Source organism: Colletotrichum acutatum (assembly GCF_030867785.1).
Source record: "Colletotrichum acutatum strain CBS 112980 chromosome Unknown BDZ83scaffold_181, whole genome shotgun sequence".
Lineage (NCBI taxonomy): Eukaryota > Fungi > Ascomycota > Sordariomycetes > Glomerellales > Glomerellaceae > Colletotrichum > Colletotrichum acutatum.
In genome coordinates, this window is record NW_026849175.1 from 35234 (window position 1) to 58739 (window position 23506).

General features: G+C 53.3%; 6 protein-coding genes and 2 non-coding genes across 8 annotated transcripts; 4 read left to right on the forward strand and 4 right to left on the reverse strand.

Annotated features, from left to right (window-relative positions):
* Nucleotides 1-834: 834 nt before the first annotated feature.
* Nucleotides 835-3442, reverse strand: BDZ83DRAFT_641304 (uncharacterized protein). The gene is made up of 9 exons (XM_060509548.1): nucleotides 3002-3442; nucleotides 2764-2902; nucleotides 2520-2704; nucleotides 2429-2465; nucleotides 2297-2364; nucleotides 2201-2238; nucleotides 1807-2142; nucleotides 1683-1750; nucleotides 835-1631 (listed from the first exon to the last, which is right to left on the reverse strand). The coding sequence occupies exons 1-9, from the start codon at nucleotides 3119-3121 to the stop codon at nucleotides 1234-1236; spliced, it is 1389 nt and encodes a 462-aa protein (XP_060358594.1). The 5' UTR covers nucleotides 3122-3442; the 3' UTR covers nucleotides 835-1233.
* A 1599-nt stretch (nucleotides 3443-5041) lies between these two features.
* BDZ83DRAFT_591944 (GMC oxidoreductase) lies at nucleotides 5042-7188 on the forward strand (the record flags this gene model as incomplete). Its single annotated transcript, XM_060506492.1, has 3 exons — nucleotides 5042-5106; nucleotides 5191-6353; nucleotides 6428-7188. 3 exons carry the CDS (start codon nucleotides 5042-5044, stop codon nucleotides 7186-7188), a joined length of 1989 nt encoding a protein of 662 aa, XP_060358595.1.
* A 4709-nt stretch (nucleotides 7189-11897) lies between these two features.
* BDZ83DRAFT_591911 (ankyrin repeat-containing domain protein) lies at nucleotides 11898-14819 on the forward strand (the record flags this gene model as incomplete). The annotated part of the gene is made up of 1 exon (XM_060506488.1): nucleotides 11898-14819. The coding sequence occupies one exon, from the start codon at nucleotides 11898-11900 to the stop codon at nucleotides 14817-14819; it is 2922 nt and encodes a 973-aa protein (XP_060358596.1).
* A 514-nt stretch (nucleotides 14820-15333) lies between these two features.
* On the reverse strand, nucleotides 15334-15413 carry BDZ83DRAFT_t299. The gene has a single exon. It is a non-coding gene; the product is annotated as a tRNA-Thr (tRNA).
* Nucleotides 15414-15693: 280 nt separating this feature from the next.
* BDZ83DRAFT_641321 (uncharacterized protein) lies at nucleotides 15694-16231 on the reverse strand. The gene is made up of 2 exons (XM_060509549.1): nucleotides 15949-16231; nucleotides 15694-15886 (listed from the first exon to the last, which is right to left on the reverse strand). The coding sequence occupies exon 1, from the start codon at nucleotides 16153-16155 to the stop codon at nucleotides 15997-15999; it is 159 nt and encodes a 52-aa protein (XP_060358597.1). The 5' UTR covers nucleotides 16156-16231; the 3' UTR covers nucleotides 15694-15886; nucleotides 15949-15996.
* Nucleotides 16232-18855: 2624 nt separating this feature from the next.
* On the forward strand, nucleotides 18856-18944 carry BDZ83DRAFT_t298. The gene has a single exon. It is a non-coding gene; the product is annotated as a tRNA-Asp (tRNA).
* Nucleotides 18945-19137: 193 nt separating this feature from the next.
* On the forward strand, nucleotides 19138-21129 carry BDZ83DRAFT_641324 (amidohydrolase). The gene has a single exon (XM_060509550.1). The coding sequence runs from the start codon at nucleotides 19491-19493 to the stop codon at nucleotides 20904-20906; it is 1416 nt and encodes a 471-aa protein (XP_060358598.1). The 5' UTR covers nucleotides 19138-19490; the 3' UTR covers nucleotides 20907-21129.
* BDZ83DRAFT_143583 (uncharacterized protein) lies at nucleotides 21008-22614 on the reverse strand. The gene is made up of 4 exons (XM_060501287.1): nucleotides 22184-22614; nucleotides 21984-22103; nucleotides 21547-21923; nucleotides 21008-21488 (listed from the first exon to the last, which is right to left on the reverse strand). The coding sequence occupies exons 1-4, from the start codon at nucleotides 22385-22387 to the stop codon at nucleotides 21110-21112; spliced, it is 1080 nt and encodes a 359-aa protein (XP_060358599.1). The 5' UTR covers nucleotides 22388-22614; the 3' UTR covers nucleotides 21008-21109.
* Nucleotides 22615-23506: the final 892 nt, after the last annotated feature.

Below are 23506 nucleotides of genomic sequence, written 5' to 3' on the forward strand. Positions count from 1 at the left end.
ATCTTAGAGTCCGTATGGCCAGGCCCTGAGCCCGCTTAGTGAGCTACTCAGATTCGTCCGAAGTCCCGGGAGCTCTTTGTTAAAATCTGTCATCTGTGAACCCCTGCAAGGTGGTATGAAGATAAAAGAAACATTGAAGTCGATTAGAAATGCATGCGAGATCGCGAGAAGCATCCCCGGCGACGTGGGCCAGTCTAAACCTCCTTACAAGACAACGTACACTCCTGGTAGTTGTTATGTCACATCATGAGAGAACTTGAACTAAAAATTTTGTTCAATCTTGACTGAAGTTTTATTCTGTCTACTAAATCTCATCGATCCAGTCTTCTTTCGGGTCTTTGCAAGTCGTTCACAGCGTGAGCATCTTCTTCACCGAGTTCACTTTCTAAGCCAGGTCTGATTAGTATCAACTCGCATCATTCTGGAGTCATTCCGACCGATCTATGGAGACTCACAAGGGTACTACTGCATATCTGCCCCTGTTGATGCCCTTCTACAAGGTTGTGGGCCCGCGGCTGCAGCTCTGTTTCCGCGTATGTGCTCATTAAGCAAGAATCTGATTAGTATAGACTCACTATTTTATATTACCCCGGCGGATGTGCGGTAAAATGCTTGGACAGACCACAAATTCTTCTCCTTTATTTCTTTCGAAATTAGAGTCAGTATGAAGATCCACCATCTTCTTTTGAACAGCCGGCGATTCTCCCGCAAGCAAAGCACGGGTGTTTGATTAGTATTCATCTCCAGATTAACCAGACTGATTTTAAGCCCCCGTATGGTTTTTATTGGAACCTATTCAATTGCCTGTATATTCTTTTAATCCTAATCTACGTTCTCATGAATATCTCACGCCTGACATAAGAAAAGACCTTGTTGAGATCACAATTCATGATGCAGAGTCTTACAGTCAAAATGATGAGAACTGAAGCCCAAAGATAGAGACAACGATGTCCCAGCTGCATTTTTCATTACTCAAATCATCTATCCACGACAGACTTATCAATTCGAAAGTGATCATGACTTTGGCAGTGTAACATTGTACATTGTGTTGTTGAATTTGTCTTTGCACCTGTCCCACAGACTTTTGTTGTTCTCACCGCAGGGCCAGGATAGGTGATTGTTGATGAGATTTTGAACTGATTCATCTCATTTGCTCTCCAAAGCTAAAACATACATCGCTGATCATTACACATTAGAGACGTTCCTTCTTCATCAGACAGCAACATCAGACCCCTATTTCCCATACGCTCGTGCCCAGTCCTGTCTTTCCAAGTCATCCTTGCTCTCCTCATCAGTCGTCATCTCAAGAGAATAATGTGTGTCCTTATCACATGTTGTCGAACTGCCCCCGAAGTCTCTCAACTTGACTGCTTGTGGCTTTTGTGGAGAGTTGCAGGGCGATGACTGGGTGCTCGATCCATGTGAGGCATGGGAATGGTGAGACTTCCGAACGGCTGTGGTGGACTGTGCTTGCGATTTTCTTCGGTGCGTTCCGGTCTGTATTGTTGATCTGATAGTGGTGAAGAAGATTGGCAATTTCTTGAAAAGAGGTCGTAGTGCTGGGAGGCTGCCGCAGATGATTGCGAGGTTGAGCTCGACGGATGACCATAGCACGACGTCGACGTTGTCCCCTAGAGCGGCTATTGGCATCAATCTCATACAAAGATGACCAGGAAACTTACAAGTAGAGTCAAATGAATTAGCGAATGAGACCAAGTATTTAAGTCGAATCATACTCGCGACGCAAGCACTGCAATCCTGAGTCAACATTTGTTAAGCTGCTTCAATGTTTGGCACGCCACTTACAAGGATCCAATAGCAAACATGCAAACCAATGCCGTTCTCTTCTTCTTTCCCAGTTGAAGCTTCATCAGTTCTGGAATAGGGATGACAATCAGGATAATATCCTCCAGGATACTGCAAGCAGCGCCTCCGTAGCTGATAGCCGAAACATTGAGGCAACGACCCTGGATAGATCGATCCCAGATCGACTCGATAGGTAGGCATTGAAATACCATCAACAGCAAGAACATGAAACCGTGGACGAACAAAAACACCATGAAGAGCTTGACTGCCAGGCGGAACTTCTGGTTGGTGAACACGCGGGAGTAGAAGCAGGCAATGGAGGCTTTGGCAAAGACTCTAGTCTACGATTAGCGATAGTCCTTTACTACCTCGGATCGTGTCTCGATGCACATACTGAATAAAGATGTAAAGCATCTGCAATACATAGAAAATCTGAGAAAGAGTGTCAGTTAGTTGCCCAAGAATCGTGATGTGCCGTGCGTTGTCGTACCTGCAAAATAGTCTTGCCATTTCCCGGGTCAATATCCCAATAGTGAAGTCCGAATCCCATTGCGGCATCTAATGCGTAGCTGAAGTTAGCACTAGACACGGAGTTTGTTGAGCCACGAAGGGAAGTCCATACTTGCGTAGCCAAGGCCTGACATGACTATCAAAAATGCCTGCCACGGTTAGTAAGCCAGTCGCTACGAGTGAACCATCACAGGGAACCTTACCAAAGCGATCAGTGCCGTCCAGTCGTCCCACCACAGTCGGTTCGTGACTTGTAATCGGGCCAGGCATCGGAGAGCTACCGTGAGGATCGTGATAACGGGTAGGCCAATGGAGAAAACCTTGGAGAACCTTCTGCGGTCCGGGTAAGGATAGCCCTCACATAATTGTTGCGAGATACGGGCAGTGGCTTCAAAGTCATGTTAGTGAGAACGAAGGCATTAAGAAGACTTAGACTCCATCACTCACCAACTTGGTCATCGAATTCGCAAGCTTGCTGTATACATGCCGAGGCACGGGCTTGCAGAGGAATATTGGTGCAGACACAGTCCGTCAACCCCTCGAGGGTGCAATTACCAGAATGGAACGCATCGACGAAGCATGGCATCTAAAAGATGAGCCAGGTCAGTGAGCGTAACTACTGACTTGAAGTCATGAGAAGGCTGAGGATCACTCAGCCAAGACTGAAACAGTAAGAGTCACTTACCGCACATTTTGGCGTCGTCGCGAGTAGCTTTGTGATCTCAGTCGTGTTCAAGCTAGGCACATTCGCCTGTGCCGTCGCGGCAAACAGCAGGACGATTGCGACCCGCACGATTTGCTTCATTCTCAGAAACGATGCGACGGCATGCGGTGTGTGGTTGAAGCCGGTCGTTGCATGGGCGTCCAGGTGTCACAACGGCGAAAGAACCCCCCCATCAACAAGACCGGGCCCACGCGAGATGAGGGAGACATCCTGTATATGAACTGGGCATTACATATCGGCGACCGGAGTTTCGTTCATGAGACCACATCCACAGGGTAAGATCGCCACTCAGCCGCCACTACGAAACAATGGCTTGCGATGGACGAAAGCGGCACACTTTGGGATGGTCTCGACGTCGCGGAGACGGGGAAGCGCTCCCAGCTCTCGTCGCTAACGTCTGGGCGACCAGACTTGCGGTTTATGCATCCAGCCCATTTGCTTTGGCGAGAGCGCCACGGGGCTTACTTTTCACATCACCATGTGCGGCTATCCGGCTTCTTTCAAAGCGATGGATAACAGCAGGTGGACGACAGCGCTTGGTGTCTCTCGCTTGTGAGATAACGATGAGCAACGGTTATAGGCTGCTTGCGTGCGTCCGCTGTGCTGAATTTAGAGTGCGCATTACTCTGAGTTTCTTCTTCCAAGCGCTATCACATCAACAAATGTGACGACTGAAGATCCTCGATAGTAAATATGAAGTTGGCTAAATCACTCAATGCGAGCCGCATCATCACCAACCCGTTTCTTGGGATCTTGATGGCTTTCCCGCCGGTGGAATCCTTCACTGCATTGGGACCGTTACAGTCGTGAGATGCTCACACGCTGTACCGCAATAGGCTTGGGGCGGACGTCGGGTTTCTTTGGCAGTAAAGATGGTGCTAACCAAGATCAGACTTTAGAGAGCCAGGTTTCTGCGGGGAGTCGGGGGACAGGGCAGAGGGGAAGGCCGGGCTCGCATATTGCATGCCCAACCAAAACTCAGCTGGGCGGACAGCTGAGCGGAACGAACAAAAGATTTGCTCAGGGGTGGCCTGATTCATGTCTACACGGACTCAATGGGACCATGAACCCCCTCTTTTAGTGATGTTTTGAATAATGCGAGGCGCAGGTTTGCGAGACTCGACCGGTTCATCCAACATGTCATAGATCGTACCTTGCGGATGAACACATGGGAGATGCATGATTCAAAGAAATAAGGCTAAATGGGAGCTTTGATAACACCCCGCGGAACGCGTATAAGGTCATCCCCGGACGACGAGTCCAGCCATGAAGATATCTGGCCATCTTTTACGTTTTTCCCATTCAGAATTTGGACCGATGTCTCCCTCCAAGGCTGAGCTTTCCCCCGCATAACCAGGACCGTCCGTCTGCCCTCGTGCTCGGCGCTCCGAAGTGCATCGGATAGCTTTCCCGATTCAAGACATACTACAGCGCAATCTCATTTAAAGCAGCCCCCGCAACAGTCATGCCAAGTTCGCGCCCGCCGTGACTGCGACGCTGGCCCCTGGCGTCCTCCTCACCTTAATCGGCCTCCCGCTCGTGTTCCCACATGACCAGCATCATTCTTAGATTCTTTCCCGTGCGCATACCAGGGGGGCAGCCTCCAGGTCCTTCCCTAATCGTTCCTTCGACCGACGATGGTAGGCTGAGTGAACCACGAGAAGGGCGATTCTGGTGCCTTGAGTGGGAAGGTTGCCATACATAGCATCACCTACATTGATCACCGTCACATAGGAAAGAAGCAGGTCACATCCGAGATGGGGAGGGTACATGACGGACAGCGACATGTCTAATCAAACGCAAGGGGCGTTGCGACTTTTTCCCATGTCGCGATCAGGCGCATCGCGTCGAGGAGGACATGTGAGGTTTCTTTGGAACAAGTTCTTAAGGGGAATGTGCGCCCCTCCTGGAGAGAGAGACTGACTTTCTGACGACGGGCGTTCCTTTTTGAGTTGCTTGGTGCTACGACCCCTTCAAGAACCAGTTCCATTATCGTTCAAGATGCGTTGGTGTCTCCATGTCACAAACGTAGTGCTCGGCTACATCGTGGCCACGGCCTCTGCTGTGTGAGTTCGATCTACCTTGAACCTTAAGACGCGAGATACGTAACGTGTAAGCGTGGTTGGCTGACGCGAATGCAACATTGATAGCCCGAGCCAGCACTTTGTCCCACGGCAATCTACCGACATCCTCGCGTCTTATGACTACGTCGTTGTCGGTTCCGGGCCGGGTGGTGGCCCACTTGCCGCCCGGCTCGCCATCGCCGGGAAGAAGGTCCTGCTCATCGACGCCGGCGACGACCAGGGAGACTCGATCCCGTACCAGGTCCCTGCATTAAACCTTCAGTCTACAGAGTACGCCCCAATGAAATGGGACTACTACGTCCAACACTTTGCCGATCTCGAGGCTCAGAAGAAGGACTCCAAGATGACATACCGACAAGCGAACGGGGAGCTGTACGTCGGACTCAACCCACCGGCTGGCGCTGAGCCACTCGGCATCCTTTATCCTAGAGCTGGTACGCTGGGTGGTTGCGGCAGTCACAACGCGTTGATCACGGTCTACCCGCACAAGTCAGACTGGGATGGCATCGCGACCTTGACCGGAGACACCACCTGGGGCGCGTCCAACATGCGCAAGTACTTCCAGCGCCTAGAGAATGCTGAATACTTGCCCAATGGTATTGTAGGACACGGGTTCGACGGCTGGCTTACCACCTCCGTGACGGACCTTGGACTCGTTATCAAGGATATCAAGCTCCTTACGGTTATTCTGTCCGCTGCTTCCGCCATGGGCAAGAGTCTCCTTGGCTTGATCTTCTCGACGATACAAGGTCTCGGCGAGGTTCTCCTTCGTGATCTCAACGTCGACCTGCCCAGCCGTGACTCTGCCGAGGGCCTCTACCAGGTCCCCATCTCCGTCAACAAGGGCGTCCGTAATGGACCGCGCGAGTTCGTCCTGGACACGGCCAACGCGAAGAACGCGGATGGTTCTAGAAAGTACCATCTCGACATCAAGCTCACCACCCTCGTGACCAAGGTGCGCTTCGACCAGAGCGGCGCGAAGCCCCGGGCCGTGGGGGTAGACTTTGTCACGGGACAGAGCCTCTACCGCGCCGACCCCCGATCCGGCGATGCCGGCTCTGGCGTCGCCGGATCCGTAAACGCCACGGCCGAAGTCATCATATCAGCCGGCGCCTTCAATACCCCGCAGCTGCTCAAGCTCAGTGGCGTTGGCCCCAAGGTGGAGCTATCCTCTTTCGGTATCCCATCCATTGTCGATCTTCCTGGTGTTGGCACCAACTTGCAAGACCGTGAGTTTTCTCATTTGCTGCTGACGAATTGATAATCCAATGCAGAGCCGTTTGACTGATCATCACCACAACAGGCTACGAGACGTCCGTTATTGGCGAAACGCCGACAGACTTTCAGATCATCGAAGGCTGCACTTTCATTCGCCCCGGCACAGACGATCCCTGCTTGAAAAAGTGGCAGGACGGCGCCGCGAGTGGTGACAGGGGCATTTATGGCTCCAACGGCATCAGCCTGGGTATCGTAAAGAAGTCGACAGTGGCAGAGGGAGACCCGGACCTCTTTATCGCAGGAGCACCAGTCGCCTTCCCTGGCTACTATCCCGGATACTCCGTCGATGGCACCGCGGACCAGAGACACTGGACGTGGATCACCCTCAAAGCCCACAGCCGCAACCGGGCCGGAACCGTCAAGCTGCGTTCAGCCGACCCGCGGGATATGCCGCAGATTGACTTCAACTCGTTCCAGGACGAGGCAACGGGCGCTAAGGACATCCAGGCCGTGGTGGAGGGCATGAAGCTCTCGCGCAAGATGTTTGAGAGCGTCGTGCCCCTCACGGGAGGCTTCACCGAGGTCTGGCCCGGGAAGAATGTCACCGATGCAGACTTGCCCGAGTTCGTCAGGAATGAAGCCTGGGGCCACCATGCCAGCTGCACGTGCCCTATTGGCAAAGACGGCGATGCCACTGCCGTCTTGGACTCGAATTTCAAGGTGAGAGGGACCGAAGGTCTGCGGGTGGTGGACGCGAGCGTGTTCCCCAAGATTCCTGGGTATTACATCGCGTCGGCGGTATACATGATTAGCGAGAAGGCGGCGGATGTAATTCTTGGAGTATAGATACCTTCATGCTCTGTTTCCTTCTTCTTTTACTGTATTGTTACACATGGCGGGCGGGAAAAGCGCGCCGTAGGATTTTGAGGTGTGACCACGAAGGGTCTCTTGGACGTTTCCGTAAATACTTGGTACCTACCGCATACTTGACGACGGTAAAACATTTCATGAGTCTACCACACCACTGCCTCGAATTGAGTGCGATCTGCTGGCGCTGCGACGTTTGGTGAAGGTGACGCTGGCTGAATAGCCATGGCTGAGCTGGGCAGGGGACCGAAGGATAGGCGAGGATGGGATGAGGCGGCGAACGAAAGCAAGCCGCAATATCTGTACTCTGTGACTCTCCCTGTACAGTCTATGTCAATTCAGATGATAGACCCTTGCAAAAGAGTCAATGCGAAAAGGGTGCTGCCGTGGGACTGAGACCGCGAGGCGTCTCCCGAAGGTGCCTGTCTCAGTCCTTATATCACACGAGCTGATCAGTGGATCCTTGGAAATCCATCACTGTTCTTAGGCTCGGCACAAGAACAGGTGAAGAACATGGAGGAGCTTGAACAACAAAGATCTCATTATTCTTCTTTCTCGTGTGTAAAGGTGAGGAGGAGAGCGTGGAGCGTTGCCGGGAGATGAAACTCCGCAGTGAAATAGCAGTTGAGCATCCTCCAAGACGATCGCGATTCTTCAATGCGCATCTCCCGAGCAATAGCCTACTGGAGTACGGGGATAAGCCATGAAGAGGCGTAAAGCCGTACTTGGTAGTGCTACGCCATGAGAGGCGGCCTGTGGCACAAGGCCAAGGAAATCTTTCAGATGGCAGAGGCAAGAAAAAGGGGCAGGGACCATTCCACGTGGCTATTCGATAGAAGAGAACAGCCCAGCCCAGGATTAGTAACGGCAGCGAGATTGCAAAAGTTCAGCCGTCTGTGTAGTCTGCTAGAAACCCCTTCCGAGCGCAAACATATTGCATGCGTTGGTATGCGTTGGTGTGCGTTGGTGTGCTTGCGGGTAACCGTGCCGGCATGGTTTGGGGGTGGGAACATGTCGGCAGTGGTGATTAGGACAAACGCCAGCCAGAGAGAAAAAGCCCTGCAAATTGGCAAGTTAACTACGGATATTCCACCTTACTTTACACTGTACACACAGTAGAGAGTAGCGTCAGCAAGCAAACAGAGGCAAAGCTGCGTTGGGATAAGCTCGGACGCTTGCGAGCGACACCATCACACCCTCATTCTCTGGATTCCTCGAGTCTGTGAGTCTACGGATACGTCTTGCTTGCGCCGCATGGATGGAAGCAGCCATAAGCAAACCGAGGTAGATGTTAGTTTGTGGACGCGTAGACCCGGCCCGGCCGAAGTCTAATACCGCCGCTATTTGATCTGGCAAAGTGACAGTTGGCCTAGCAGACCTAGCCAGCCAGTCGGAGCGATGGGCATAGAGGCTCAGAGTAGACCGGACGGGCGGGGACCACGGGGGGCGAGCCTTGAGGAGATTTCGACGTGATTTGGGCTTCTTTTGGCGTTGGCGTCGAAAATCCGTTGGTGTGGTACCCTCCGACCAGCAACCGACTCGCCGATAGAGACTCAAGGAGGCGTTCGGGGAATCCTCCTAGGACGCAAACGAGGCTTTTCTGTGGCTTTTGCGCCCGCTTCGCCTTGCCTTTGACCTTGCCTCTTCTTGACATCGTTGGGGGTGACTTTGCATCATAGGCGCAAACCTCGGGTGCCATTCACCCCTCCTCCTCCTTTTGAGTCTTGACCTCGTTCCTCGAAAGCTGGGCCGAGTCCCCCAAGTCCCCTGCCCCTCCAGCCCTCTCCAGCTCTCCAATCTTGTGGAAATGCAATTGCAAATGCAATTTAGACGTAGCTAGCTGTTTGGCTGCTTGAGGGATCCCGGCACACGATTTGAGAGCTCCGGTCCATGCATCCACCACCACCACTCATGCACTCATCAGCTCCTCCTTTACGAACCCGAAATCTCAGCTCATTATTAGTCTGCAAGACGTAAGTAGCCGTACGGCGTCCGTATCGTGTTTTTTTTTTTTCTTTCTAGATGAACCTTCGTCTTAGCATCTGCCCTAGCCAACAAGTCCGAAATGAGGACACGACGCGGACCTGGCCTGGCCAAGGTGTGTGGTGGAGAATAGTCTTACAGCTTACCCATTCTCTGGCGAACAGTGGCACAGCAGATTGAAAAGTCTTGACGACACGAGCGTCTGTGCAAGGAACAACGATGTCTTGGGGCTCATGTCTTGGAAGTTAGGCGGCCGGCATCATCCCCCCATCCTCTCCCCCTCCCGCCCGCGGCGTCTTCGCCCTTCTTGATAGTAAACACATAGTAAACTACCACCACACACCATCACGACGACAACCACCAAGGTCCAAGGTCTGCCAACACCACCTCCTCCGACGTAGTGTCTTGGGAGAGACAGGGACTCCCGCCCAGCCAGTGTGGACCACAGATTCTCATCGCGGCGATCAAGACGCACGGTTAACTTTCCCCTCGCAGTTCGCAAGCCCGTCCCGTGCCCATTGGAACGGGGCACATCAGCTTATTCCCCGCGGCCCAGGGTCGCAGACGCGCGATGGTTCGCTGCTAGTTTTTTTTTCCTTCCTGGGCTCTTTCGCGATTGTGGGCCCTTCTGCTATTGATTGTTGCTTGCCTGCCTGTTCGCTTGCTATTATACATACTCATTATTACCCCTGAACACAAACCCTGGCAACGAACCCAGGGACGCAGCTTCAGCTAACCCAGCTAAAGACAAAGCATGCAGGGTTTGATGGACAACGGTGTATCATTGCACTGGTTCGTGAGCGCGCTACACATGGGTGACACGGTGATTTGATGGCCCTTCTCTGCCCTCTCCGTCCCGTCTGGCTCCTCTCTGGGCCTCTGGCTCCCCTTGCTCAGGCCATCACGAACATGCGGTCCCGCAATTCGCTGATCAATCCAAACGACACTGGACTGAAGCTGGTCTAGGCCGTCGCAAACTGATCTGATTCTCATAGCAGACGCGTAGAACTTGTCATGTACCGAGGACGAACAGACCTCCTTTCGACGTCTTGGAGACGTCTACTGTGTACACACACACACACGGCTCCGCACCGCTTCGCAGCTTTTGACAGCGTACTTGAGTCAAGCAACACCCACCAGTGCCACGCCCCCCGGCAAGACGTCACATTGGGAGCGACAAGCACAGATGTCAAGATATCCGTATCTGAAATGCGCACTTGCCGAATGCAAGATTTACTGCCGATTTCTCCAAAGATTTGCAATGGACATGACGTCCCCCTCAGGGCTCAGGCATGTCCCCTACACTGCCGAATCCAATGGGCTATCTGCGCCCCCTTCTCCAATCCCATCAGCAGTGCAGCACAAACAAAGGACAATGGCAAGATGGAGGCTTGATCGGCAACGACCGAACCGCTCGTGGAGCCTGGGTCGTCGCTTGCTTTCCCCAGAAAGCTATGCAAAATGGATCGGTCACAACTCACAAAGCAACCCTTCCAAGGCTTCCCGCCCGAGGCGACAGATTCGAGAAGAAGAAGAAGAAGAAAAAATTCTGCTAGATCTGTTTGCCGGGTGGGGGGAGGAGAGAGGAGGGGAGGAGGGGGAGGGGGCCAAGCCCAAGGCCAAGACGAAGGGCCCGGAGGGGTGGGAAACACAGAGACACAGAAACACTGTGTGCGAGGCATCGGAATGTCAGTCAGGACTCCTCCTCACGTGGCGAGACCGTTCTCAGCTCCCCACGCCACCAGCACTAAGATGAACATGGATTTGGAAGCGGGCACTGTATTGCAGAGGGCAACATGGGAGTTGAAGTGTGAGCGTGGGAGCGTGGGAGTGTGTAAGCCTCACTATCTTTCCTCCCGAGTTCCGGCCCGGCAACAATACTCACGCTGTCATACTTGCTTTTCCCTTCTGTTCTCCTCTAGTCATCGTCCCGTCTTTTCGTCTGGTTCCAAGACACATGAGCAGAAAGAAAAAAGTCCTTCCTTTTCTCCTGAAGAGTTCGGGCCAGGGGGTCTAACGCTGGGACCCAATGCCAGCTAGTGGTGGCATATGTCAGTCTCTTGTCTTGAATGGCCTGGCCGCACTGGCTTTCCTGTCTGATTTCCGGCCCTTTGTGTCAAAGCGGACGGCCTAGCGCAGGTCGTCTCTGGGGTTAACTGCTCTAGCGTGGACTTGGTGCTTGGAACCTCCCTTGTACCTGGCACTACGGCTTCCTGATCCTCCAATGTAGACGCCGTGTTTGTCTCTCTTGGGTACAATCACGATTCATGGCTCCGAGCCGGGACAATGCCTGCTTCTCCCAATGAGCCCCATTTGGCGTGGTTGGTGGCTTGCCGCTTGATTCTTGTCTCTATCGATGGCCACAGACTAGGCCTCGACCTGTCCGAGAGCTCTTCGGAGGAGGAGGAACCTTGGCTGGGACAAGCAATCACCCAGGTGAGGTTCAGCTTTGCCCACCGCGGCGAAACTTACAGATAAACAGCTGAGCTCCCACGTTGCTCCATGAGCGGGGAGAGAAAGGGATCTGTTTCTTCATCTTCATTCCGCCTTCATCAGTAGCATCGATCTGACCATATAGTGTCGTGTGCGGATCATCATACAAGGCTACCCTCGATAACAACCCCAGAGCCACTGCGTCCAACATCGCCGTCTGATAACAACCCCTCATGTCTTTACAGCCCTACGCGGCACCAAGACGAGGTACCATGACCGCCGCCATGTATGGCAAGCCAAAGGCCAAGGAGTCCGTCCTGGACCTCTGCACGAGGGCCACCCTCCTCGGAAACAACATCTCGGTGCGCATGCTCGAGTTCCTCACCAACGTCAAGCACCAACCGCACGGCTTCAGGGAGCTCGCCAATGACTTCCTCGACATCTGCCGGATACTATGGTCCATCGAGGCCGGCCTCTCCGAGGCTGCTCGCACCCACCAAGAGTTCCCCGCCGACATGATCAAGGAGCTCGACATGAAGTTCCGCTCGACCAACTCCGACTTCCAGGTCCTCGACCACATGATGTTCGAGTTCCTCGAGTACGAGAAGAAGGGTGCCATGGGCAGGATTCAGCGCGGCTGGCGCATGATGTTTGCCGACAAGGAGATCTTGAGGATGAGGGAGTCGATACGCAAGGCAAGGGACGCGCTGAGGATGAGTGCTCTCGTCTTCCAGTGGTCTCTTGGAAACTCAAAGACGGACGATGCTGTTGGTAACGGCTATGCTGGCCTCGCTGCTGCATTGGACCGCATCAGCAACCACAACTCGACGGTGCGGATATCAAAGTCCAAGTCCTTCGAAGTCCAGCCGACAGCACTACCGGATCGCTCAGACGAGAGATCTCCTCCCCTCCCTCCCCTTCCCGCTCTTCCCTCTCAAGCACCCCACATCCCTCCCCCTTCCTTGGTAGAAAAGATGTCCGCAGACTTCGTTCTTCAAGAGGTGAGGCTATCACCAGACCCACGTCGCCGCACATCCATCTCCAACAGGAGTCACCACAGCTCCTCAGAGAATGGACACTCGACCAGAATCCCCGACCGCAGAATCGGTCGCGACGACATCACAATCTCAGAGCACGGTCACTACGACCTCCACCCCGTCAGTACAAGAATCAACACGGACAGGAGATCAGCACGGGATGACATGACCATCTCGGATCGTGGTGGTGGAATGTCAGACCGCGGCATGTCAGACCGTGGCATGTCGGATCGCGATACATATGACGCACCCAGCCGCATTTCAGACAGGAGGAACCTGCGCGACTCGGACAACACCATTTCACCCTCAACATCCGGCACAGAGACGCTGATCGGCGAGCTTCAGAACATCGCCGACAGTATCCCGACCAAGGTTGTTCGCCTCAAGGCCGACCCCATGACGATGCCTCGCTGGACACCTCGTCACAACGCCGATGGCAACCCGTCGCTCAAGACCTCCCTCATTGCCGCTGTACAAGGCAAGAACCACAAGCTCGTCGAGCAGCTCTTGGACCGCGGTGTCTCACCCGACACTGGCCCGGACCAGCACGTCCTCGTGGACTCCGTCCTGTGCCAAGATCACGAGGCAGTCCGCCTGCTTCTGCTCTTCGGTGCCGATCCCAACTCTGCCGACAAGGATGGCATCACTCCCCTCTTTGCAGCGGTAGAGATGAACTCCCTCGACATCACGAAGATGCTTTTGAAGTATGGTGCGGACCCCAACATGTCCGCTGGACCTTCACAGGAGTCCCCGCTTGCCATCGCCGTTATCGATGTCAAGATCGACTTTGTCCACATCCTCCTCACATATGGTGGTGACCCCAACCACATCATGGCCAACGGTAACACCGTCCTGATCGCTTCCATGAACAAGTCGACACCAAAGAAGCTGGTCGACCTCATGCTCGACTACGGCTCCGACCCCAATGTTAAGAACAGGGAGGGTAAGACTGCTCTGTTCGAGACCATCATGGCTGCGAGAGTGGATCTCCTCACTGCTCTCTTGGACCATGGCGCCAACCCCAACCTGCCCGGTCCTAAGCACATGCTTTGGCCCGCAACCTACCAGGCACCTTGCTTGAAGGTTCTTCTGGCCCGTGGTGCTGACAACAAGCGTGCACCTGGTAACATGGAGCTCGCTGTCAGTATCAACAACATCGAGTCTGTTCGCGTCCTGCTTTCTGCCGGGGTCTCACCCAATATCAAGAAGGATGGTATCTACACACCGTTGTGCACATCCATCCGCGACAACCGCGCAGACATTTTTGAGCTTCTCTTGACCAGCGGTGCCGACCCCAACCTCAACTCCGCCGAGTACCCCGCGTTCAAGTGTGTCACGCACTTTCGCACACACTTCCTTCCTCGCCTGGTCGCCGCCGGCAACGACCTCCACAACCCCAAGGGCATCATCGAGATGGCTGTCAGGGTCAATAACATGGAGGCCCTCAACTGGCTTCTTGACCAGGGTGTCAGCCCCAACGACAAGGGCGATGACGGCAACACTCCTCTGACGACCGCCATTAAAGAAGGCCGCATGGAGATGCTCGACGAGCTGATCGCCCACGGTGCGGACCCCAACGTCCGCGGCAGCGACTGGCCCATCGTCATGTCCGTCAATTACCCCGAAGTTCTCGAGAAGCTCCTCCCCGCCGTCCCCGACATCCGCTCCTTCAAGGGTTTGATGGAGCGCGCCGTCGTCGCCAACCAACTCACGAGCGTCAAGCTCCTCCTCAAGGCCGGTGTGTCCGTCGAGGACAAGAACGGCGGCGTCTTCTCGCCCTTGACCTCTGCCATTCGCGAGGATAACAAGGAGATCACTAAGTTCCTTATCGAGGAGGGTGGCGCTGACATCAACGCCCCCGGTGAGCACTTGCCCATCGTCAAGGCGGTGCGCCGGTGCCGCGGCGATGACACGGACATCCTTGAGCTGTTGCTCCGCCATGGCGCCGACGTCAACAAGATCTACCGTGGATGGAACGCCATCTTCCAGGCCGTCGAGAACGGCGACGCCAAGGTCCTCAAGCTTCTCGTCGAGGCTGGCGGTGTCGACCTCGACGCCAAGGACGATGCTGGCCGCACCGTCATGGAGATCGCGGCCGGTCGCGGTTGGGAGGAGTCTGTCGGTATCATCCTCTGGGATGGCAAGAACAAGTCGTGATTATCCCAACGCGTCTTGTCCTGAAACTTTCTTTTCTTACTGTCTCTCTCACGTGTAACTGAATCAACGCCGAGGAATGGCGCAACTTTCTACTTTCTTTTGTAATGTCCATGTACGAGATACGGAGGATGGGGTGGGTAACTGAAGTTTTCTCATGTAACATGGCGGGGCTCTATGATATCAGATTGATTTGTTCTTCTAATGCGCCTCGATATCATCTGTCTTTCTTCACTTCTATACCTCCCTGTTTAGACTCTGGATCTTTCAATACCTGATCACCTAATTGAATCTCAATACCACTTCAACATGATCTCCACACATGGCACTCGTGAATAAGACCCCATCCCGGAGTAACTTGACCTAGTTCAGGACCAATCGTGTCTAAGACAGTCCATCTCTAATGAATTCTTTACCTGCCTAGGTCAAGCATTTTACACGGAGTCTGCCCTCCATCACCCACCCACCATCAAACCACAGCAAAAGATCATCTCCCAAGGTCAACATGCAAAAGATATGCCTCGTGGCGGAATCGAACCGCCGATCTTCTCATGTCACTAGTACTAGTGAGACGCTATACCACTTAGCCAACAAGGCTGATCGGACTGCATCGCTCGTATGCTTGCTGGCAGGGCGAGAGAATGCAGGTTCATTTCTCGAGATTGCTTGCGTTGTGGGCTGCAGATGGGTAGGCGGGTGCTTTTGTCCCACTAACCCACTTGGTTCACGATGGAGACATCTGAGGGGCAAGCCGCAAGGGTTCAAGTTTGTGGTCGGCCACAACTTATTGGCCTCCATGAGCTAGGTCCCTGAGCTGGAAGCGGTTTCCGTGATACGGATAGAAATATATGCAGGCTGGGTTGGATGAAAATCGCTCATTGTCCACATATGTGAAATTTCATATATTGTTCTATCTGGGGAAAAGGAGTGTACGCAAATTCAATGCTTCGAGAGAAGGAAGATCGTGTATGTGATGGTCTACGGTTGATGAATCAAGTTTCCTTCGCTACCGTGGCCACTTCCTACGAACGAGAAAGCTAGTGCTTGCTTTGATATAAGTCGAACCTAGCCTATTTACCCAATCAACATTAGCACAAGTGTCTAGAATTATGATATCAGGATCACTACATACCGACATCTCTATCTTGGCGAGCAAATTTCATTGAAAAAGATGCTATTTTCAAGCCAATGCTGAAGCCCTGGCGACAGCAGCTTTGGGAAGTTGACATTTTGGGCATGTCGTAGCAGCCGATGGTGGCGAGGTCGCAGGACACTGGCACATCTTGGAGGGATCCGAGAGCGCGGTGATGACCGAAACTGGAATGATGGGGCCAGGCATGTTGATTGTCGAGTGTTTGTGAGCGGTGGATGATCTGGGAGGAGATTTATGGAAACAAGGATGAGCTATCTGAAGATCTTGGTATTCAAGTGAAGTTGTGCTGCTTGATGCTGTCGAGATCTAACTTAAAGAGCTACTGTCATCGTATTTATACCGATTATAGACAGTCACCAGCTCTCGTCGTTACCTGAGGTGAAGGTCTACGATATGATTAGTCGTCAAACCACATTCTTACCGAGATGATAAGCAGGACTTGGAAAAGGGGGTCGACGACATGAGACTTCGCTTTTGGGAAATAATCGAGAGCAACAGGGGTCATCAGCCCTACAGGGCAGCGGGCTTGCAGCTTGCTACACCGAGACACGATGTATCCGTAGCTTCGATTCGATGAATCCTTCTCATACGGGCTGCCGCCGCTAGTAAAGGCAGTCATCAAGGTGAGTCGTACAGCCTGACCCACGTAAAAGGTCAACAAAGTCCTACTTGATGGGAAGTTGCTTGTTGCCATTGGCCCAAGAACAGCGAAACTGACTGATAGAAGACAGGATAGGTTGATATTGATTTCAGACTCTCAGTCGGGCCGTTTATACGAGGTCGGCTGCCGAGGCTAGCTTTTGAGCTTGGTACATCGTCAGAAGATTTGGATTCTTTTCGCATGTTGAAAAAGATGAATATCTTCATTAAGAGCGAATCATAGAGACAAGCAAGCAATTCTGCACCAAGACCGCGCCGCAAAAGTGGATGATTCTCGTTCCTGAAGTTTAATTAGCTTGAAACGTTTCTTCTACAGAGTCTTATTCGACGATGCACCTTGTTCTGTGGCAAAAACCGAATTGCTAAGCTCACGAAGATATAATCCTCGTCGATTGCCGTTTTGGGCAAATCTACGTTGAGCCGCAGGCTGAGGGCCAAGAGAAAAGAGACCAGTTTCCCGAATAGGAAATTGTACGTCGCATAGGCACAACCGAGGCGACATGGCCAATTGCGCATTTTGATTCGTTCCCGAAGAGAAAAGCATCCCTTGAGGACTCAGGAGGCTGATTTAAGCGTCTTACTCATTGTCCACAGACCCGGGCGTGGGGGCGAAAATAATTCAGTCTGACAGATTACAGGGCCAGGCAAGCCAGGCACCCGGTGTGGTCTGTCGTGCCACAGGGTTGCCTTTGCTGACACAAATAGGGCTGAGCTGAGATTTATCACGGGGCAGAATGTGCTGCAAAGATCGATCATGCACGATGAATTTCCTGAACGGGAAATAGAGATGCTGGCTATGCCGAGGCCGTTCGTGAGGCCCTAAAGAAGCAGGAGATTCGGCCGAACGCGAGCGTGGGGGAAAGCGGGAGGCCGGAGGGGGGTTATTTTTTAGACACTTTTGTTGGCCATGCTATCTAAGTTATTCGAGGCCGCCAGAGCTTCAATTCCCTCTGCCGTACTAGGAAGCTGTGGATTTACAGCAAAAATTAGAGAAAGTTCACTTTATGCCTCCTGAAGGCTCTCCGATGGCTGCGTTCTTCAAATGTCGTATTTCGCAGATGTGGAATCGTTCTAGATCCATCCAGTTGCGAGATACCAGACTCGTGGAAGGATGGAAGCCTCAAGTCTCGGACTCTGGAAGCCACCTCCACACGCCAGCGAGCCTCAAGAAGACTAAACACGGAGGGCTGAGACATTTCTGCGAAGACCTTTTTTCCTTCGTATTCCGGCCATTCATGAATGACTGTTCACTGCAATGCACTCATCAGAGGTGTTACCATGTGGCAGAAGTGCATACACTCCGCACGTAAGGCAGTCAGGTACCTAGGTGAGGTGGTGAGAGAGCCCCTCATTCAAGATGGTCAACTCCAACCTTGGTCACAGCATCGCAGTAGTCAGCATCCCCTTCATTCTCACATACATCAATGTTTCGCCCACGGACATGTGTGCTACAAGACTCTCTGCCTTCATCACAGCATTCTAGCCAACGTTTGAGGCCTTCGCGAGGACGCTCGCGTCGCCTCGCTGTCTCAGCCACGCGTCTCCGTAGGACTAACCCCCAACAATGATGGTTGCGGAAGTCAGACGTCCGACAGACGAACTCTTACAACTGACTCTGTAGATATCTCGAGAAATGACTCGAAGTGAGTTTCTCCAAGCTACGGCCGCCAAAGCTTCCCATCTGATATATTGCCTTGTGACCCCCCGACGGAGCAATCCGCCGGGGCCGTACCATGTATTACGTATTGGGGAAACCTGGGTATATTGCGCTCCATACCTAAGCAGCTGAAAAGGGCAGCTTGCCCATCCCGAATTGCATGGCGGTTTTCGTATCGAAATCACCCTATTGAGTTGAGCGCGTGCTTGGGGCACATTGCGCGTATCGTGTAGCTCAAAAGTGTACCGTATCGTGTGATTTCCCTTGAAAGCCTGATCCCGTTAAGGTCGATCTTTTGCGCCTGTAAAGCCGGAAACAAACCACCACATATTGCCTTGTGAGACCGTGATGTAGGAGGTGCGGGCATGACATCCCCGCACTGCAATGCAAGCCAGGGACTCATGTCTACGAGGAGGCTGATTCCTTATTTTCCTGCTGGATAGAGGAGCTCTTTGAATTCATGGCAGACACCGAAGCCCTGCAAGGAGAGCTCACAATGGGCTTGTTGTGGAGTCCTCTGACTGGAGTCCTCCTTAAACAAGCTAGTCACTGTATCGGATATCAGCACATCCCCGATAGTCTAGTGGTGAGGATATCTGCTTGTCATTGAAGATTCAACGATTCGCAGGGGACCGGGGTTCAATTCCCCGTCGAGGAGTCCTTCTTTTGCCATTTTGCATATCACTGATCTTTTTCTCTTTGTTCTACAAGTTTTCCATCATTTGTCCGGTGTTGTGAAAGAGAATGCATCAAATTGCGCGTGTGGTGTAAATCAGAGTGATGGGAGGCATTGCATCAACTGAGTAGGTACGTACTTTTGCGACCAACAGTTTGCGTGGGTATCCAGTTGCATCTTCGTCCGTTCTACAACTTCAAGCCCGGAAACCCTCCTGGCCCCCCGTCTTTGCAACAAGAAGTGATAGTCCTGTATGGGATTATGTAGAACAGCCGGTCAGATCCTTCGTCCGTATGAGGAAGGTACACTCTCGCGCACTGATCGCTACAATCAGGGATGCTTCCATCATCCATCGCCGACTCCGCACCGGCAAACTGCTCCGATGCGCTTATCGGCCACGGCAACGTCGTCCGACTCCTCTTAGTTCTCATCGTTGAGTCGTCGACAAAACATTGAGGCTCGAAGAATCTGCTCTGCTCTTCGCTCCCACAGTGCATCCCAGCGTGCCCTTGGTCCAGCACTGCCAGTATGACTTTTCGCAAAGCTCCCGCCCTCGCCGGCCCCGTCATGGAGCTTCCCCGGCGCACTTCGCCGCGGTGGGAGGCAGACGCCGAAGATGCCATCCCGGAGAAGCTCATCAAGCCATGGAAGCTCCCTCAGCAAAACACCTACCTCTTTGTCAACGCAAACGTCGTGGATACCGCCAAGGGCCTCGTCATTAAGAACACGACCGTCAAGATCTCAAACGGCTTGATTGAGAGCGTTGGGGGGCGCTCAGCCAGCAGTACAGGCAACGATGCCATTGTGGTAGATCTTCAAGGAAAATACCTCTCCCCGGGTCTCATCGACTGTCACGTCCACGTCAGCTCCGTACCCGGCGAGGCCGGGCTCAACGGCGGCTTCAGCATGGACGCCACCGTCTCTCATCTGCGGCAATCCTTTGTATGCGGTCGCATCCTAAGCAAGGGCTTCACTACGGTCCGCGACACCGGCGGTGCAACTCTCGCGCTGAAGGAGGCAATTCAGGACGGTGTCTTCCCCGGGCCCCGCCTGTTCATCGCCAACCAGGCACTTTCGCAGACGGGAGGTCACGGCGATCGCAGAGGTGCCCACGACCACTCGGGGCTGTGCTGCGGCGGCTCATCGGGGCTCTCTAACGTCGTGGACGGCGTGCCGGAGTGTATCAGGGCGACAAGAGAGCAGCTGAGGACGGGGGCGGACTTTATCAAAATCATGGTCGGCGGCGGCGTCGCGTCGCCGACGGACAGGATCGAGAACACGCAGTTTACGGCGGACGAGATCAAGGCCATCAGCGAGGTCGCGCGGAGCTATGGTACCTGGGTTACGGCTCACGCTTATACGCCGCGGGCGATCCGCCACGCGGTCGAGAACGGCGTGACGGGTATCGAGCACGGCAACTTCATCGACAAAGAGACGGCAGAGTTCATGGCTGGGAACGCCGTGTGGTTGACGCCTACGCTGGTCACGTACGACGCCATGGGCTCCGACAAGTACAAGGGATTCTTGCCCCCCGAGAACCAGCGCAAAAACCAGGAGGTCCTGGAAAGGGGCCTCGAGTCGTTGAAGATTGCAGCCGCGGCCGGCGTCACCATTTGTCATGGATCGGATCTGCTCGGCCCCCTGCAGGCTGAGCAAAGCAGGGAGTTTGGTATCCGCCAGCAGGCTCTCAGCAACAAGCAGGTGCTTCAATCTGCCACGGTGAACGCCGCCAGGATGCTTCGACAGGAGAATGTACTGGGGCAGGTGAAGGAGAAATTCGTGGCGGACTTGCTGATTCTCAATGGGAATCCGCTGGACGACGTCTCGATACTGGATGAGCCGGAGAAGAACGTCTTGGCGGTGATCAAGGATGGCAGGGTCTACACGAGCCGATGGAGCAAGCTTCCAGAAGATGTGAAGGCGCCACAGAGATTGATTGAATGAGCACAAGCAACAAGCTGCATCAGGAACGTTTTCATGATCGAAAAGAGAATTCAATCCAAGAAGCGAAGATCATCGTCGCTTGTGTGAAATCGTTGGTCAAAGTCAGGACATGGTCGCAAGGCGAATTTCCGGTCGCCACACACCGTGTGAAAAGGAAGAGAAGTCGAGAACATTGAGGCTTGGTGATCTATAATGTTCATATACTAATCTATGTCTGGAACACTACTGCTTCTGCTATACGTGACCTTGCTGGGCATAGTTGGTGCTGAATCACTCTGCTCGGCCTCCCGAAGATGCTGCTGCGAGAGATTTTCCACAAGAACGAATCCGTCACTCTGGCGTTCGCTTCTCCTATTTGAGAGACCATCGGATTTGCCATTCGAGCTGTAGTAGTTTGCCGTACCCTTGGTTGAGTACGAGGAACGGCCCAGCAGAGGTCGGAGAAAGGGGATGCACGCGAGGGTGATGCCGACGCCGGGCTCTAGCGCGCTGAAGATAAGGGCGTTAGGGATGTTGAAGGTCACGTCGAGGTACACGAGATTGGCAAGGTAGTAGAGACGCAGAGCCGACACGATGCACGTACTACATTGGCAACATGGTCAGCATATTCTCATATCCAGCGTCTGGGAGCATGACTTACAAGACTCCGAGCGAGAAGGTGACGATCAGTGCGGCCTTCTTGTACATCTCCAGCCGAAGACTCCACAAGTGAGAAATCGGCATGACGAGGACGATAATGTCGGTAATCATGTTCAGCACCCCCATCGTGCCGTCTGCCGCGGGCTGGTTCCCGCAGTGTCGATTCTTGATATCGAGAAGCCAGTTGTCCGAGAGGGGGATGCAGATGAAGAAGGCAATCAGCACTGTGACCATGACCCACATCATGGTGAAGGCGGCCAGTATTCGCGCCGACAAGATCATGAACCTGGTGCTGAAGAGCTTGGAGTAGAGGAGGAGGATGGAGATCTTGCAGAGACTGAGGCTGATGGCCCACAGGATCTGTTGCGCGACGAGGACCTGGAGGAAGATGCATCAACAACTACTCCGAGCTTCTTCGACGTGAGAATTGGTACGAACCTTGAGAAACTTGATGATTGGTCCGACCCCATACTTGGGTATGATGACGGCATTGTGAAGGCCAACACCGCATTGCATCACAGCGACTATGGAAATTGCTTGCAAGGCATTGGAGAAGACCTGGCAGAGAAAAGTGAGTTGAAGCCCTCATCTCAACGCGCCGGAAGACAATCCCATTGTCGGCGTGATGAATAACTTACGAGTCCTGCAATAATAGACCAATCACTCAAATCCATATCTCTATGCGCCATGCGCCTGGCGATGAGGCGGAGGATCACCATCAACGTCGGAACGATGATGAAGACGACAGACACCGCAACCACAGAAATCTGGCCCGGTTCCTCCAGCGGGAATATCACCACCTTGTCTCCCATCGTCGGCGTCTTCGGTGCTGATGCCGCCATATTGTCGTCCCGGTAGGTTGCGATGGGAGAAAGAGACCTTGACCTTGTCGTCCACAATTCGAGTGGATTATGCGGGAAGCGGAGGTGGGACGAACATTCAAAGGTCCAAGCATCCAATCCATGAGAGCAAGACGCTTCATTTTTGAACCTCTCCAGGTCTGTCCCTCTCCCCCAGTTCCCAACGGCCCGAGAACTGGAACCCAGAACCTAGACCACAGATCTTTTTCTGCTCGTTTCTTTTTGGGGCGGGACACATCAGGTCACCCAATAGCCCCCGAAGCGGTGGTTTTGTTTGCTTTTTCCTCTCCCACTGTGGCCACCAGAATGGCAACCTGCATACCTTATCGACCGCAGTGCAGACGCTGTGCAGTTGTGACAGGGATCTGGACAGCCCAGCGTATCTGGAAGAGGAAAGGATAAAAATACTGGTGTGGCCACCTTTGCTGCCATGCGATCAGAGGTCGAGGGTAACAGCAGAAATGCCCAGGCTTTTTCTTCCACTTCGTGAGAAACAGGCACTGCCAAGGACACAGGCTAACAAATGGGCTGGAGGTGTGATGACTGCGCTGCGTCGTACTTTAGTGGTATGAAAAAGTGGATGCCTACAAATGAAATGATGCAAATGGGCGATGCTGACTTTGTGAATATGATAGAAATCATGGGGAAAAATACGACGTCTTCGCTTTTGCTCGAGATTCATCGGCTATGGCAGATGCTCTCAATGACTTTCTCGTATGGGATGTAGACCATGGGAGTGTTTCCGATGATTTGTCTGAATTCGAAAATTACCCGAAGGACAAGGCCCTCATCTCATGGAACTGGCTATGGCTCCCGCAAAGTCCAAGGATCCTCGTGTCAGCCTGCCTAAAGAAGCCTGTCGTGTTACGGCAATCCAAGATCTCTACCCCGGTGCCCTCAAGAGCACAGATACAGATCGCGGTCATCTCTACACGTACCGGGTTCGCGAGGAGATCCAGGTCAATTCCATCATAAAGGCATGGGTCGACGAACGAACCAGACGTGGCGTCGGGCGGAAGCGACCCCCCCTCGACGGCAGAAGGCCAGCCCTTTGACCACGGACGCAGGGAAGATGAAGACATGGATCCCCTCTTGCTAACC